At 37.3% G+C, this 17897-nt stretch overlaps 1 protein-coding gene across 5 annotated transcripts in view; it reads left to right on the top strand.

The window, feature by feature from the left end:
• kaznb (kazrin, periplakin interacting protein b) overlaps positions 1 to 17897 on the top strand; it is a 124846-nt gene that overhangs the window by 101992 nt on the left and 4957 nt on the right. For 2 of the 5 annotated variants that reach the window (XM_043252041.1, XM_043252042.1), the window contains 6 exons: positions 7555 to 7746; positions 11806 to 11942; positions 12352 to 12522; positions 13361 to 13541; positions 13625 to 13758; positions 14711 to 14837. In XM_043252041.1, coding sequence (XP_043107976.1) covers positions 7555 to 7746; positions 11806 to 11942; positions 12352 to 12522; positions 13361 to 13541; positions 13625 to 13758; positions 14711 to 14837 — 942 coding nt within the window. Of the gene's footprint in view, positions 1 to 7554; positions 7747 to 11805; positions 11943 to 12351; positions 12523 to 13360; positions 13542 to 13624; positions 13787 to 14710; positions 17019 to 17897 lie in introns of those variants that run through there. The other 3 variants (XR_006252084.1, XM_043252043.1, XM_043252044.1) reach the window with 3 other exon arrangements.

Genomic DNA, 17897 nt, shown 5'->3' with positions numbered 1-17897 from the left:
CCGGATTAATAAAACTGTCTTGGAATTATTCATTTCACTTGATGTATTAGTAACTGGCTCATTTAGCATTTTTGGCAGTTGTTCCAAGGAGCAATCCAATCCAAATCCAAAATCGAGCTGATATTTAGTGTTTCTGACAGGCTTCTCTTCAGAGACTGTGCTTTGCAGTTATGGCTTGGCTCACTGTTTACAATTCCATTTACATTTATTCATTTAGTAGATGCTATTATTCAAAACAACTTACAAATGAGGAGTTTCACAATTTGCTCTGGAAAAGAACAAAAGTGAGAACTAGTACTGAGGAACAGGTGAGATCCTGCGGGAAAAAAAAAAAACGTATTAATAGTGTGCTTTGTTTTAAGAGTAAAGTTTTCAGGAATATATGTGCTTTAGTAGTAAATATCAAGATTAGTGCTTGGTGTTGCTGCCATGATATTTTGGCTTTTTGAAACTAATATTTAGTTTGATATTAATGAGATATTTGGCAGTCACAATTTGTCAGATTGAGAAATGATGTAACTGAATACTATGAGTTATAATTTATGATAAATGCATCCTGTGTAAATTATTAGTATTCATATTCACTTTTTAATTACTGTTGTAAAAAAGAAATTATGATGTGCATGGATAACTCATTAATCATAAAATACATACGATATCCCAAAAATAAGATGAAAAGTGTTCGTTTTGATTTCAAGTGTAAGCTAGCTAATAAGCCCAGTTGGAACACCAGCATCAAAAATACAACAAAAGCTGCAGCTGTTTCTTAATCTGATGTAAAATGTTATTTTAATGAACCTTTCAAATGCATTTAGTGTTTTTGCATGCAGCTCTGTGATTGACGAGGGGGGGGGTCAGAGAGACTGCATGGCTGGATTCACCGCTATCAAAGCAGCATGAGAGTATCACTCCCTGCCTCTCTCGACCTCTGCTCTCCTCTCAAGCCACAAACGAGAGCCGTGATTTGTGCTTCTGTAATTTGGTTCTCAGCGTAAGAGGCATTAGCAGCATGATCCATCAGATGAAGAGTGGCCCTTATCATCAAGGCACCAACCTCTGAGGTCTCCCGCTGCAACCCACGGAATCACGTTCTTTGCCTGTGAATTATATCCATAATCATCCGAGTCGAACGGCTCACTCGGAAGCCAGTTATCGGTCTGCAGGGATGCATACGTGCCCGTAGCTGCCCTGCTCCGATCTATTGCGTGAAGACCATTAAGCTTCGCATCTCCATAGATCGACTCTTTGCACCATGTTCATGTTTTTTAGTATTTAAACATACATTTACTTGGAAACACTAAATTGCAGAGTGTATCGTATTGTGCTTCTTTATCTTATTCATTTCTTGATGTGTGCATAAATCTAACCTAATTGAGTGCGATTTGCGCTTATTAAGAAAACGAGTAAATTTTTTCTGAAAACAAGACTTGCTGTCTTCTACAATTTTGCTGCAATCTTGTTTTAAGGATATTTACATATTTTACTAAACAAGATCCTGATTAAAGAAATATTCCCATGAAATAAAATCAGTGAACAGGTTTTTAAAAAAAAACGTCCCTCATTTTCTGTAGAAAAGAGAAAAAGCAAAGAGGTTTAAATTGTTTTGCAGGCATTTTAGGATTTTAGGTTACTGTATGTTGTCATAGCAACAAAGCTGTAATATTTGGTATGACTGTTTCAATTTTTAGACTAAAATCAAACACATGTTGTTTTAAAGCAGTAGTATTAAATCATTTTCAGATAGGCCCATTCACTTTCACTATAAGAGCAGCACTATAATCCTTATTTTCATTCTTTATATATATATATATATATATATATATATATATATATATATATATGTATATTATTTTGGTAATTAACATTTATGCCACAAGTGCTGTAAATTACTCTTAACCTGCACTGAGCCCAGAATATTTATAAAAAAAAAAAAGAATGTAATTTGTCTAACTACAATGAACAAAGACCTTACAGACTGACCTGTAACATCTAAAGCCAGATTTGGTATTAAAGCATGTAATATCCTCAAAAAGATTTACACTCAAACCTCCCCGAGGACTGCTTCTCATACATGTGTGGGATGCTTACCACACAGCTTCTGTATTTGCTGTGAACTTATGCTCCTAAGGATAAAATGTAAAAAATAAGTGGTGAAAAAGAAAGTATATGATGAAACATTCCTTTGCATTGATCATAATATCTCAAAGGAAAAAGCTGAAATCAAAGAGAGCCTTAAGAACGAGATAGAATAGTCTGGAATCGGAATAATCCACTTTAATGATATTCTCTTTTGTGTTTTATCGGTTCACCTTCTTTGACTCACACAGGCTCGGAGCGAGAGGTTTTTTGAACTCTTCACAGCATGCCGCTCGCTCATGTTAATCAATGATTAAAACCACTGCGGCTCACAGTGAAATCCCCTGCTGCTTCATGGTCATGGACTCTCCCCAAAAAACTCCCAAAATGGACTCCCAGAATGTAACCTCTTAGACGGTCATATCAGAGCCAGCATCAAAGCTGCTTTGGGAAATCATTGTGGGAAAATAGCACTGACAGTGTGCCCATGTCCAGAGGAAATGCTTTACATTTTTAATAAAAGATGAATTGGTCACAGCAAATCCTTAGTTGATTGATGTTTAATCCGTGGTATTAAATGTTTCTGTAGTACATTGTTTAATTAGTAAAACCTTTGTTTTTGACACAAACTGTGAATCTCTTTTTTATTCAGTAGGCTATTGCTTGCAAAATGCATTGTGTGAAGAATGGCCCTTTTAATATCTGGATCATTCCGTGAATCCAGCCGTCTCTTGAGATTTGGAAAGTGTGCCAGAGCCTGGAGACACCTGCAACCGCTCCATCATTGACCTTATGTGGTCTAATCTGGGTTAGAAGTCTTTTAGGGCCATCGGGACCCCAGAACTTCATGTAAAGATGCAATGCTTAGTTTTTCCTCTTCTGCTATATGTTCTATGAACTCCTTTTTAAGGACATTTGTTTTTAGAGTTGCCTAAGGACCCAGTTACGGTTACAGGTTGTTTGGGAGTTTCATGGAGGTGGTTATACATCAGAACTTGTCTACAGATCCGTTGAAACATGCGTTCTGGAGTCCAGCCCTTTACGGAATGCTTTATCACAAAACTGTGGAACCGCAGGCCAAAAACTGTCAGATAAAGACAATCTATGCAGTAGAAAATATTGCTGCCGCTGCAAAGTTTATATAGCTGGTTATTGTCATCATTTTATGTGGCACCAGGCAGCTGCATCAGTGTGATTGAGATTTTACTGGCCTGTTAAATTAAATCATTTTCCATTTTATGAGTGGGGTGGAATCAAAGTTAAACAAGTATTTGGTGCTTCGCATCGACCTACTTGATTTTAGTTTGAACAGCAGACTTGCTGAAAAATGAAATCTAGAAAATAAAGTTCTGTAGTTTTATTGTACTGTCTACTGACTCATCCATAACTACTTTTTGACTTAGATGGCTTAGTTTTTCTTCGATTTATCTTCACACTGAGGCTGCAAAGCAAAGTGCACGGTTAGTTTGGCTCTTGAGATGATAAGTGAGAAGGAGACATGACGCCAGTGAGAATCGATTGAACACTGCATTTTGGGGAATAAGGGGCCTGATTGCTTTTGTGTATATCAGCCTCGGTTCTTACAGCATAAAGACTCAAAGACACTTTCTCCTTTCATGAAGTTGTGATGAGATTTCTCACAATCCAGCGAGTACAGACTCATCAGCTTCTTCAAACAGAGACTATGAACTCATATTTCAACTTGGTTCTGACTAAAGGCTGACTTTTGGATGCCTGATAATACTTGAAATGGTTATTAATTTATTTTATCACACAAATACTCTCTGAGATATTTCATTCTTACTGATCGATTCAGCAGTCTTCCTAATACTCTTTATCATTCACGTCAGTGCAGTACATCAGTCCGTTACTGCAACTGCTACTTTTAGGCTATTTGGCATCGTAAGCCCCGGCCAGAATTACATTTTTTTTTTTTTTGAGAAACACCAAGGTTGTGTGCTTTCGTTGCCAGCTGAATTCAATGTTTAAAGTCTTTTGGACCACTCCCGAATACCGTAATGTGACGTTGTACTTTGGTGTAATTTGCATACATATTTTTTTTAACAAATGGGTCTTTATTATGGCAGCAGCAGGTATCCAATACGATTTACGCAATTATAAGTATTTTTAAATACATCTTACACAATAATAAGAATAAATTTGTAACTAAAATGTATTTTATTTACAGCAGTCAATCATGTGACTAGCCATGTGAGCAGCTCATTTTAGGATCACAGAACTCGCTCCTCCACTTAATAAATCGTTAAATTAAATCAATAAATCACTATCCAGATCCGTGAGTTTCATCGCTAATATTTAAATGTATTTTTACAGACACCCGTACAAGAAACAACTATCGTCCAAATAAGGCTTTAGTAATCATAGTGAAAAATAACTCCGATCTATGTAACTTTTTTCTGTTTTGGTGATTCTAATACTTAAATGTACTTATTTTTAATATTTTATTTTAATTTAGGATTTTTAGTTTTTCATCTCATATTTATTTTTTCTATTTAATAACCAAAGACAATTTTTAATAGTTATAGTTTTGGTTCAATGATTAGTGGACATTTAGCTAACACACTGATACTGTAAAGTCATTTCACTCAAAACAGTGTTTGGGTTATCTTGCACAGGTTTTATCGAGTTTTATTGAATTGTATTGTTTGATTCGGTTGTAACGCGCTTGTATTTCTGTTTGCAAATGTCCATTCCTTGTCAAGACGTGCAGTTTCCCAGCTCGCAGTAGCAAACGTTGTTTTGTTTTTGATTCTGGCATTTGCCTCTGATGCAACCTTTGACTTCTGTCTCAACCTCTTTAACATCCTCAAGAAGTGTTGTGGTCTACTGATTTGTTTGTATCTTGGGAACCCTAAGAGTAAATAAAACTGAACAGAATTGTATATTTCTGCATGTCAGAGATGTTGTTTGCTGTTGAGAGCGCCCTTTTTTATCCCAATATTTTTCAGTGTTCAGAGACCGACGCTGTGTTTGCTGCAAAATGTGTGGTTTAACGTGAAGGATTTTTATGATTCATACATGTGTAATTTTATGATTCATACTGTTTGCATTCTCAGCCCAAGAGTTTGGCACACACCAGCAGAACCTCTGTTACAGAGCGCAGAAGCTACTTAGTTCTCGTACAAATACTGGTAGCGAGCCAAAGCTCTGTGGATGTGCTGAGGCTCAAAGCAGGACAACAGCTGGACCCAGTGCCCCAAATAAGTCTCGACAGAGTTAAACAAATGAATAAGTGGCTTTGGTCTCCAACGCGACAACATGAAAGATGACACTTACCAGGAAAAGGAGCTTTCTGTGCCATGTTGAAACCCGGTTGCTTGCCTCTCCCTGGTAGTGGGCACTGACCAATGGGCTGTCCCTGTCTCTGTCTTATCAGCGGCGCTGCAGACGCTCACCTTGTCAGCGGCTCGCTGAAGAAATGCCTCAAGCACCTGGTGCTATCTCTGCTCGTGGCCCGGCCCCCTCTCTGTCTCGCACGTTAAGAGTGGGATCGCTTCCAAACATCCGCTATCGAATTGCGACACTAGTGGTTTAAGTGATTTAATTGTCAGTTTTATCTGGAAGAGCTTTCATTGAGTGTTCTCATGTCACATTAAAGTGGAGGTGAGGTACCAGCGGTTACCGAATGCACAGAGTCAGCTGACACATGCACCCTGCCATTAAACACAACTTCTAAATAATTACATCTTTCATTAATAAAGTGCTCTGTTAAATTGCATAAGAAAAAGTGCACACCATCAAAATATTTAAGGGCTGTTGATTTTACACATCTATTTATTTGGTGTGATTTTAATTATGGAAATAATAGCATATTTTTTTCATTAATTTGATTAATTGTATAATATTAATTTATTAATACATTTAACACACCCTAAGAGTTATTGAGCCCATTCTATTTTTATATATAATTTTTTTATTTTATATTATATTATATTATATTAAACTGCTTTGTTCAATGACATAAAATTCTAAAAATATATACACTATATACAAAATATTTAAGGGTTGTTGATACACATTAGTTTGGTGTGATTATGGAAAAAATAATGGTTTTTTTTATTAATTTTTAGAATGTTTTAATGTTTTATTAATGCATTTAACATTTGATTAATATTTATGTATTTGTACTAATATCCAATCATTTAATATCAGAAATAAAAACATGTATATTATGTTTTTGAGCAGAGGAATAAAAATCTTAAAGGTATAGTTCACCCCAAAAAATTACATTATTTTTATTAATTATTTAAAATATCTTGTGTTTTAAAGGTGAACAACGTTCTTACGGTTTTGTGTTCAACGTGTTTTTAATAAAAAAAAAAAAGTTTATATAATTAACCGCTGCTTTGTTAAGAAATGTTTTTTGTTGTGTCTTATGCACACAGGACTGCAACTGCCACTCAAAAGCAAAAAGAAAAAAACATGCCTGGTAAAATGAATTCTACATTACCGTGTTGCACTCCAAGCAAAATACCTCATTAATTGTATTGATTGCTCTTGATAAGTGCTGTGGATTTATTTTATCCCAGCCAGGCCGTCATTGTCCAAGCTGCAGCGTGGGTGCATTATAGTTTACAGTTAATTGAATTCTATTACTTGATAAGCTCCCTCGTTTCCCTTGAAAAAGATGGATGTTGCAGCTGTTGCCTGGTAATGCAGAGTAGCTTGAGCGAAGGCCTCGGTTTAATTTATTCACTTACTGAGCGTATATCAGCAGAGGCAGAGCGCACCTGACTGGCAGCTCGGCTAATTCGGTTTACTTTCACAACTCGATGATGTTCTGGGAATTTCCGCCACATTAGAGGGACAAGACTTGAAATGAAATGTTGACAACAGAAAGTCGCCACATGAGCTTTTGAAAGACCTTCAGTCAGCTTTGCTCTGTCGTCTCTGTGCAGGGTTGAGATATGGGCTGCTTTTTTTTGTTTGTTTGTCATTCAAAGCAAAGTAGGCAACACTCTTCCGCTCATTAAAAAAGGCTCTGGAACATTTTTTTGTCCTCTCAGCCTCCCGTCTCTCAGTGCCTTAACAATTTTGCTTGTGTATTTGTTGATATATTGCCAATTACCGCTGTTTTGCTTTAAGTGGGCCTGTGTCCCGCTCTTGTTGCTGTGGTTTCGCTCTCATTCCTAATGTGTCTGTTCTCCAACTCCCTTGACTCTATGAAAGAGCCTTGAAAATGGCATAGAAATTGTCTCTCACCCCCTCCAGATCTGAATGATGCTTTTTTATTATGTGATCTGCTTCTCTGTGATTAAAAAGGGATGAAAGATAGCATTGTTTAAGAGTGAGAAAATAAAAAATGAAGTATCTTAACAGCCACTCTTTGTTTGTCATAATTATGCTGTTTCCTCTTAGCCTGCTGGCCAACATGTAGCATCAAAACAGAAGACTTGCTGAGAGCTACTTGTTAATAAGTGATTTCTTTATCTCCGTCTCTCTGGATTTCTCCTGCAGTGTTGCTGAGGGAGGAGGTGGCTCAGTTGCAGGAGGAGGTGCACCTCCTCAGGCAGATGAAGGACATGTTGAGTAAAGACCTGGAGGATTCGCACGGCGGCTGCTCGGCCGATACGCTCTCCGCCGCCGAGCTCAAGGTGCAGCTGGGGGAGAAGGAGCAGGAGCTGGAACGTGCCAAGGAGGCCTTACAAGGTCTGAACCCCAATCACAAAGCCAATATTGCAGGATTACCAGAGAAATCCCCCCTGTGTGCTGTTCGGGCGCTTCGCCCTCCCTGGACACATCAATACTGCCCAAGTCATTGTTTTGGTAATAGAGATGGGTCACCGTGGGCATCCAGCTAGTTGATAAGTGAGGTTGACTAGTTTACAGTAAAGAAAGAATTTACAAAAGCTTTTATTTACAAAAATGATTCTAGTCACAATTACACAGACTCAAGCAGCAAGCGTCAAGTTGCAATTCAATACAAATTCGGTATAAAGTGCAAAAATGTCTTTGAAAATACTTGGTGTGATAATGATGGTCTGTGTTCCATTTTCGAAGAGAGAGAGAGAGAGAGAGAGAGAGAGAGAGAGACAGAGAGAGAGAAAGAAAGGAAAGGAAAGAGGTAATAAAGAGAGAAAATAGGACTGGACAATCTCACCTAAAATAAAAAACTCAACATATAACCTTGATTACAGTTAGTGAAAAAATATTGTATTTATGTATTTACTCGCTCTCATAAATATTTTAAGCTGTGGGATAATTTTCCTAATGAAAGTGTGCATTTTTTATCTTTTGTGATTTTAAAGTAACTGTAGGAAACAAACAATTTATGGTTATTTAATGAATATTTTGGACAGTTTAAATCAAGCACATGTTTCTTAAAACCAAAACGTCTTAGGCACGGCAAGTTTATTTATATTGCACATTTCATACACAATGGTAATTGAAAGTGCTTTATATAAAAGGAAATAATCAGAAATAAAGAAACAATCACAGCAATAAAACAAAGTTAACTTTTAAAATGATTTAAAAGAGTTAAAAATAGAAATTGTTTATACATAAAATGCTGTGCAGTCAGTTTGAATGCAGTTCTCATTCAATAAATGCACAGTGTTTTGAGTCTGAATTTAAATATGGCTAATGTTTTAGCACATCTGATCTCTTCTGGACGCTGGTTTGGCATAATAGCTAAAAGCCCACTCCCCTTGTTTTGTCTGAACCCTTGGTATTTCTAACTGACTCGATCCTAATGATCTAAATGCTCTGTTTTATACTCTAGTTTATATTCAGTGAGCATATCTGCAATATATTTAGGTCCTAGGCCATTAAGTGATTTATTTTCAAATTAATCCTAAATGTCATAAGAAGCCAGAATAGGGACCTGAGGACTGGTGTGATATGCTTCTAGTGAGAATCCTGACAGCAGTGTTTTGGACGAGCTGCAGCTGTCTAATGGTCTTCTTGGGAAGGCCGGTGAGGAGACCATTACAATAATCCACCCTGCTGGTGATAAAGGCATAAACAAGTTTCTCCAAGTCTTGATTGGAAACAAAACTTTGAGATAATAATATGCTGATTTGTTACTGCTTAAGCCACATTACATTAAAAACATGTAAAAAGCAGTTCTGGACAGTCATGTGACTACACACGCCATAGTATGTTTCGAAGGGAAAAGTCAGGGTTGCTAATTTGGCCTGCTGTCGCAGTGTGGTTTTTAATCTGTTTTTATAACTACTTTCGTCCAGCCCTAATATAAAATGTGATATATATTTTTAAATCTTTTAATAATCACACACATTACTATTAAACCCAAAATGAAAATGTTGTCATTAATTACTCGCCCTCATGTCGCTCCAAACCCATAAGGCCTTCGATCATCTTCGGGAAAATACAAATTCGAATTTTTTATAAGCTGTTTTACTGATGTATTTACTACATTTCTGGACCTAGATTATTTCAGTTGTGTTGCTGTCTATGGAGGGTCAGAACAATCTAAATTTGATCAAAAGTATCCTAAATTTGTGTTCTGAAGATGAACGAAGGTCTTGTGATTTGGAACGACATGAGGGCGAATTATTAAAGACCGAATTCTCCTTTTGGGGTGAACTAACCCTTAAATAAACTAATCAATAATAATACTACTAATAATAAATTACATAGTATGATTTATTTTATATTTCTGTATAAAGCACAGTATAAAACTGAGGTTGTTTGTCAAGAGGATGGAAAACAGTTTGAAGATGAAAGAAATGCCATCAAAAGACCTTTCAAGTATGTGTGAGGTGTGTATTTCAGTTGAGGGAGTAATAGATGCCTTTTCTACCTGTCACCAGATATTTTAATGTGTGTGTATGTGTGTAGCTTATCTTATCTGCTATCTGTTTATCTGGTGTCTAATGCTTTTTTAGTGTGTTTGAGAGACTTGTATAAACAGAGGACATAAGCACTGAAGGAAAGCGTTGGGTTTTGATATATATAACGTCATTCGTTCAGAAGTGTGTCTTATCAGTGCGTTCCTGCAGTGTGAGCTGGAGGTGCTTTCAGAATGAAGTGTGAAGGGAGGGTTTTTGAAATGTGCTTTATGACAGCAGTAAACTCAAGTGCTGCTGACATATAAAAGTGCCATGGCAACTATTTTGTTTTAGCCGTAAAGTGATGATCAGTTCATACGCACTCAAAAGTTTGGAGCGAAATGTTTATTTTTAATTCAACAGGGATGTATAAAAAAAAAAAAAAGTTTATACTTCTTATTCAGTATGCTAGTACGATTTCTACAGGATTGTTGAAATACAGTAAAAATAAAAGAGTTATAAAATGAATGCAGAAGCATAACACTCCATATTGAGTTATTGATAATGTTCATATTAAAATAATCCCAGACTTTTGGTATAATGACAGTACTAAGCACAGTTTAAGACATTGTTGAGCTCTTCTGAATCACATGAGATGATACCCTAGACATCCTAGTAATCTAGATAACCTGCATTTTTCTCAGGAGAACAATCTGAGAAGAAAGTCTACATTATCCGTCCATTTAATCTCCTTTTGTAAAATGTTTCACTTGAAAAGTGTTGGTGCTGTCTTAAAAATAAGCGTTGTTTTGTTTAAGATTATTGTTATCTAATGGATCGACATTATATTAAGTGTTCAATATGTTTTAAATGGATAACTTCAGCCAGTCAAACAGTTAATTCGTTGGTGTCTCGAGGCTACAGTTACAGTAACAGGACAGCAGCTGTCAATATCTACAGCAAACCACGACGCCATGTTTTTGTCTATACATGTCTCGGTTATCAAAGTGTTGATCAAAATATCTTAAAGGAATCACATCAAAATATTCTCTAATGGTTCTTCCACACTACAGGGATCACCTGTTCATTGCACACCCTGCGCTCAGTTCTGACACACTTTACACTAGGTCAACTGTGTTACTTGACACTTAGTCGTTTAGTCTGTAATGCAACACCTGTTGTACCTAAAAAGGAACCTGCCAGTCAATAAAAAATATTCCACACACGACAGACAGCGTCAAACACAGTTTTCAGCTAATTAAAGCAGATCTGGCTCGTTTTGGCCCTGGTGGAGTAAAGAGACGGTGGGTTAGTGATGGGTGGAAGGGTGCATGTGTGCTCATGAATGTCAACGCTCTCAAATGATAGTGGAAAAACGGGTTTGACTGTGGAATGAGGAGCCTTCTTCAGTTTAGGGGGAAAGAGGCAGTTGCCTCAAGTAAAATAAATGATTTACTTTGTACAAGCTGCAAGAAAACAGACCTGAACACTCCTAAATGAAACGTTAATAAAAGATACCGAATTGTTATGAGGTGTTACGCCTCACACTTCCTCTCAAATTAAACCCTTGAAACTGAATGCATTTGTGTTTGCTGTTAATTATTTTGTAACAAACAACGCAAATGTTTTTTTTTTTCTGTGTGGGATGTTTATAGTGGAGCATGGTGCCCCCTGGAGTCCATTTGGAGCAGTGCACTGCACTACTTTTAATTACTATGCAGTTTTTATTAATGCTAGCGATAATAATAAAACAAAAGACACACACTCACAGGGTAATCCATCAGTTTATATTTCTACAGCTCTTCTCTTGACAGATAGGGGTACAAAGAGCACAAAGCCTGTATTTGTGTTGCAGCCACAAATTATGAAATATAAATGTTATGATTTAGGAATGTTATGATTATTTTTTTTTAAACTTGCTGAAAGAGACTATTATTATTGCACTATGAAACTGATTGTTTGTGTTTCTGTTTAGCTATGAAGGGTGATCGGAAGCGATTGAAGGCAGAAAAGGCTGACCTGGTGAACCAGATGCAGCAGCTGTACACTACACTGGAGAGCCGAGAAGAGCAGCTCAGAGACTTCATCAGAAACTATGACCAGCACAGAAAGGTGATGTGCATTACCCGTGAATCAAATTTCACCACCAACATATAATCAAGAGTGTCACTCTTAATTAAAAGTAAGGTAAAAGCTATGATCATCAACTATTTGTGTTTTTATATTGTGGTAACACCCACAGACATAAAAAAAAATTGTATCTTCTTCATGTAAATGATAAAAAAAAAAAAAACTTGTTTTGTTTTTCAAATATACAACTTATTATGTCTTTGCTTTTATTATTTACATCGCTTTTAAGTGAAGATCCTTAAAATGTTTTTTAATCAACTTTTTGGCATTTAGTTGTATGTGCAAGATACAGGTTCAACATTATGTTTATAGATTCGCATAGAAATGGATCGTCAGTTTCTTGAGCACATGTATATAATTGCCCATCGCTGGCTGTGTGCTGTCCCTACAGGAGAGTGAGGACGCGGTAAAAGCTCTGGCTAAAGAGAAGGACATGCTGGAGAGAGAGAAGTGGGACTTGCGCCGACAGACCAAAGAGGCCACAGAACAAGCCAGCGTCCTGCGCTCCCAGATAGACATGAAGGAGAACAGAATCAAAGAGCTGGAGGCAGAGCTCACTATGGTGAGATAGCATCTCTCTTCATCTGTCTCTCTCACAGACGTACGCTTTCACTTCCCACAATGCCATAAACACTTACACCTCTTATAGTCTCAACTCATTCTCTATTGGGGTTTTGTGTCTCTTATCATTTGAGGCTCTCAAATTATGTCTCAGGGGCACAGACTGCAGATATATCAGACTCTAAATCCATCAGTTAAGATCCATAGATGGATCATGAAACCCTAGCTGCATTGCGCAATTTTACATTTTGCTGGATTGGCAGTATGATGTGTAAACAGCCGTATGGACTCGTGCAGTCATACAAAAATCCCCATGAAGAGGCACATGGCTGTCAACAGTGCAGTAATAGCATCATTACTCACTTCGTCTGCGTAATCTGTTGTGCCCCGCCACACACACACACACACACACACACACACACACGCACTACTAATGATTTCACTCCCACTGAGATTGTGAGATTCCCCCCCTGAGCGATCTGAGGGGTTAGATGTTTTATAAGCTTTAACATCTAGATGCCGAAAGATGGTAAAAATATATTTCTTTCTTTTTCCAAATGAACATAGAATTAATCAAAATGAATGTTTTGTTATAATTTTGTATAATTAGGAAATGCTTTTTATCAATCTAGAAAACAACTTTCAATAAATAGAAAATACATTTATTAGAATACATTTACTTTACTTTTATGCATGGTTAATGGAAAAACAAACATTTTTGATTCAATTTAAATGTGAATTTTTTTATATCGTGGTCTCACAGTTTTTGACCCAACTTTGACCGGTTCTTGTTATTATGCCTATGATACGATGTGTTTATGCTTGTTTTTGTACCCCAGGCAAAGCAGTCTCTGGCCACCCTCACTAAAGACGTGCCAAAGCGTCACTCTCTGGCGATGCCGTCGGAGCCGGTGGTGAACGGCAGTCAGGAGTGGGTGATGCAAGCAGACCTTCCCCTGACTGCAGCAATCAGACAGAGTCAACAGACCCTGTACCATTCGCACCCCGCGGACAGGCAAGGTACAGGCCAACACGACTGCATGCTCAGATACACCAAATGTCTTCCTTTAGTCCACTCACACACCCGTCTCCTGCCACCCCAGCTGCTTTGAGGATCAGCCCCTGTCACTCCCGCCAGCCCTCCATCATCTCTGACGCCTCGGCTGCCGACGGCGACCGCTCATCCACCCCGAGCGACATCAACTCGCCCCGCCACAGGACTCACTCCCTCTGCAATGTAAGAGCTGCCTGGCACCCCCGACCAAGTAATCAGCCTTCCCAACTTGTTTTTATCTCCACCTTCACTCTTCTCAAATATTCAGTCCCTGTGCTGCTCATTAGCATGGCTTCAGGGGCCCGTTTTGTCTTGATGCTAGTTACTGCAGATAAATCAAAAGAGAGAATTTGTACCTGTGAGAATTAGCTGTGCTCTACAAGCCTGAACAGAGCACGTTTTGCACATTTGGCATGTAGAAGCCAATGTTAATTAAGTATGAAATATGTTAATTTATATACTATTATATATACATTTTCTATTTAGCTTTAATTTGGTTTCCATTTTTAGTTTTTGTCATTTTAGTGATTCAACTTAAACTTATTTCAGGTAGCAAGAACAAAATATCTGCTTAATATTTATTTTTTTCAGCTTTATTTCAATTTATGTTTTTAAATAGCTTAATTGTTTACCTTTAATTTACGTTTTTAAAAAGTTTTTGGATCGAAATGTTTTAAAGGAACATGCCTCTTTTTTAAAAAAAAGGCACATTTTCCACTGGTCTTCCTGACTGGTTGGTGTGGTCTGATTTTGGATATTTAGCAACTATAGAAAGACCAAGATCTATAAAAGTGTTTGTCAAGATTGCATTTTAATAGCATAATTTAAGTCAATGATGAAATCTCAAAACATTGGTATCATAATGTGCTGCCAAACCAAAAATGTGAATGGAAAAAACAAGATGTAGCATGATAAGTGTAAAATCTCCTAATCCAGGATAAAAGAGCGCGAATAAACCAAATTTGGAATGTGTGGCCCCCTAAAGCGGTGCTGATGAGAGAGTGCAGATATTCCTGAGATTCCTGATGAAACCACATGACTGACCTCCCCCATATGTCCACCATTACTTCTCTATTCTCTCTTCTCCTTCCTCTCTCGCTGTCTCTGTTTCTGCCTTTTCTTGTTCTTGCTACAGTCCATGGAGGACCTCGAGGACCAGAAGCGTAAGAAGAAGAAGGAGAAGATGAGTCTCGGCTCACTTTCTCGAGTGTTTGCCCGGGGAAAATCGCAACGCAAGTCCTTGGATCCTGGCCTGTTTGATGGTACTTCCACCCCTGATTACTATATAGAGGAGGATGCTGACTGGTGATAGTGCTATTGTGTGAGCGTTTAGAGGTGTGTGTGCGGAGCGTACGCCTGGATTTGTATGAGTTAACGTATGTGTGTGTGCGAGCGTGCGTAAGCGTTTGTGTGTGCCTTCAAATGTATTCCCCATGAAAAATACAGGAAAGAGGAAGAACTGCTGCCTCCTTGAAATGTACATAACGACACTTAAAAACATCTATGTAAATGAAATATATATTTATATATGTATGCATATGTACATATGTTTACATTCATATAAATATATACATGGGATCATTGGCGTGTGAATATGTTTATGCTGTTATTATGCTTTATTTGTGGTAATATATGTCTCTTTTTTATAAACTGGAAACTTGAATTACTGCTGAGCATTTGTAAATAGGAACTCTTGTGCACCTTGTGTTTGCTGATGTCTTCATGTGGAATGCTTCTTTTTCATGACTGCTACTACCATGAACCCAGAGCTCCGGGCTGTCTTCATACACCATAGCATGAGGCCCGTCCAAAAGATTTAAATGTGCACTCAGTCGTTTTTTGCCCTAATCAAAAGATTTGAAACAAAGAGATGAGAGAAACCGTTAACATGAGCTGATCACATTAGATGTGAGCCTATTTAATTACAGCTATTTAATTGTACATGGAGCAGGTCACTCTTATTTAGGTACTCTATACCTATTACCACTAAACTTCACACTATTCTGACTGGAAATGACAATTCTGCATAACCTGAAAACAATGTGTGATGCTGCTTCCGCGCCACTAGAGGGCCTCCAATGCAACATTACCAAAAAAAATTACTGAGTGCACTTTTAACGTTTGACGTTACGATTTACTCGGCTACATCCAGATACAATGGGGTTTTTTTTCTAAATGTTTGCCTTAGCTGTTCACCTCAGTAATCTAATCACAGAGGAAAATCTGCATAAATGTGGGGTCACATTAGCGAAATTCGACAAGATTTTGTTGGCAAAAAGAGCCACCGTCAAGCGTCTCTTCTGGTCAACATGTTAAATTTGCATCACCGGATATTACTATTGAAATAAACTGCTATTGAAATAACTTGATCTTCCCAGCAAAACTGCTTTGAGCAGTGATAAATGTGACCCCCATCTTAGCAGGTGAATTTTGTGCATTTACCTCAGAGTTGCATTCAGACAGATGCCAAACCAGGATAATGATCATTTGAAAGCAAATGTTTTATTATGTATTATGTCTTCTTGCAAGGCTGCACCAAGGATCTTTTTAATCTTGACACATGCGAATTGAAAACCTCCCCAAATCTATACTTTGTTTCAAATGAAAACATACTTTAGGCAGCTTTGGTTCAATTATGATGACATAGTAGTTCAGTTATAATTGGACTGAAGATACAGTACGTCTCAGACAGGCCTTGTCCTTGTCTTATTTTTTTCTGTGGTCCAATGTGACTGCCCCTTTTTGCTAAAAGATATGTAGCATTATTTATTAGATTGTTTCCATTTAAAAAAAAAACACATTTTCTAACCTGTAAGGAATAAAGCTAGATTTTGAAGTGATACTAGGGAAGCTTGTTTCCACGTAATGTAGATTATTTACACACAAATCTGGACTATACTTTAACCGGGTGCTGACCTTACATCAGTAAAGTGCCAAAGGGTTATAGTGCAGCTTGCAGTACGTAAGAAAATACATAGAAATATTTTTCCTGCTTTTCTCAAGTGTGCAAATAGAATGTCTGTAAGAACTCATAACACACCCTGCTTCCATAACATTATTTTCCATTAATGTTAAACCCAATGATGTCATGACTCTTGTCTCGCTGACATATCACATATTTTTTTCTGTTTCAAGCTTTCCTTTGCATCTTGGTGGCACTGATTTTTATTTTTATTTTCATCTCTTAAATTAAACTGAACTTCATTCCTCATGTCATTTTAATGAGTTTATGTTGTAAGGTTTGTAAAGTAGATTATGTCAGATATAAGATTAAGTCTATTAAAGAACTTTATTTAAAGATTAGAAAAGAGGTCATTTCAATGAAACCAGACTATCTTTGAATTTACAGACTTGACGAGGAGGTTTTAACATTCTGGAGATTTAAAGAGAAAAAAACAACAATTAAAATAAAACTTATTTTAAAATAAAAACACATAACCCAACATTCATGTGCCTTTCTTCTTGACCCTGTGTGTGTGTTTGTGTGCGAGTTGTCATGTAATGGTTTCCTCTTAACCCTCTTGTTCAGGGGTTGCCGTGGTTTGGGGTGACCCCACTCTACTCTTCATTTGTAATTACCCGCCATCTGTGTTAACACGTGTCCTAACATTGTCTGACCTCAGTGGATGAGAATGCCCCAAACTCACTACATTCATAACTCATACGAATATGTCAACTGGAACAAGTCTATCATGTACACCCTTATCCAAAACATGAGCACGGTCATGTGCACCTCTACCCGAAACATCATCTCATGACCAACTGATGTTGATTTCATTTAATTTAAGGGTCTATTTAAAAATGCTACACGAGTGATATATATTAAAATATCATAAAACGTAGGCTTTCTTGATGAGGGTTTTCTATTTACAGCCTCATGAAGGATGCTGGAGACCTTTGCTAAAGTAAACTCAGAGCAACTGGGTGTTTCCTTCTCATTACTTGAAATGGAAACAGATTGCGATCTCCATTAAAATCCATTTTTCCATAAAGCCAGCGGATGCTCCCAGATGTCTCAAACAAGGTCAAGGCTCTGTATTTGCTTAAACGAGTACCTATTTCCTCTAAAAGTTAGAAATAGGCGTCCTCTGCCCTGATGCCCATCAGATAATGAGTTTTATAGAGGTAATTTTTTCAGCTAATTAAAATCTGATGAAGCCTAAAAAGAAGGATGATTCAGTCTGACCCTCAGGGTGACTTCAATCTTGATTTTTACCTGCCAGGACACATTTTAGCATTACCTGGGCTATATTAGACACCAAATAATCTAAATAATTAGCTATTCATGTAATTTATACAGATTCGACTGAAAGTCAAGCATC

Source organism: Puntigrus tetrazona, chromosome 11 (assembly GCF_018831695.1).
Source record: "Puntigrus tetrazona isolate hp1 chromosome 11, ASM1883169v1, whole genome shotgun sequence".
In the NCBI taxonomy this organism is placed as follows: Eukaryota; Metazoa; Chordata; class Actinopteri; order Cypriniformes; family Cyprinidae; genus Puntigrus; species Puntigrus tetrazona.
The sequence above is the reverse complement of the archived record's forward strand: the minus strand, read 5'-3'. Positions and strand labels throughout refer to the sequence as shown.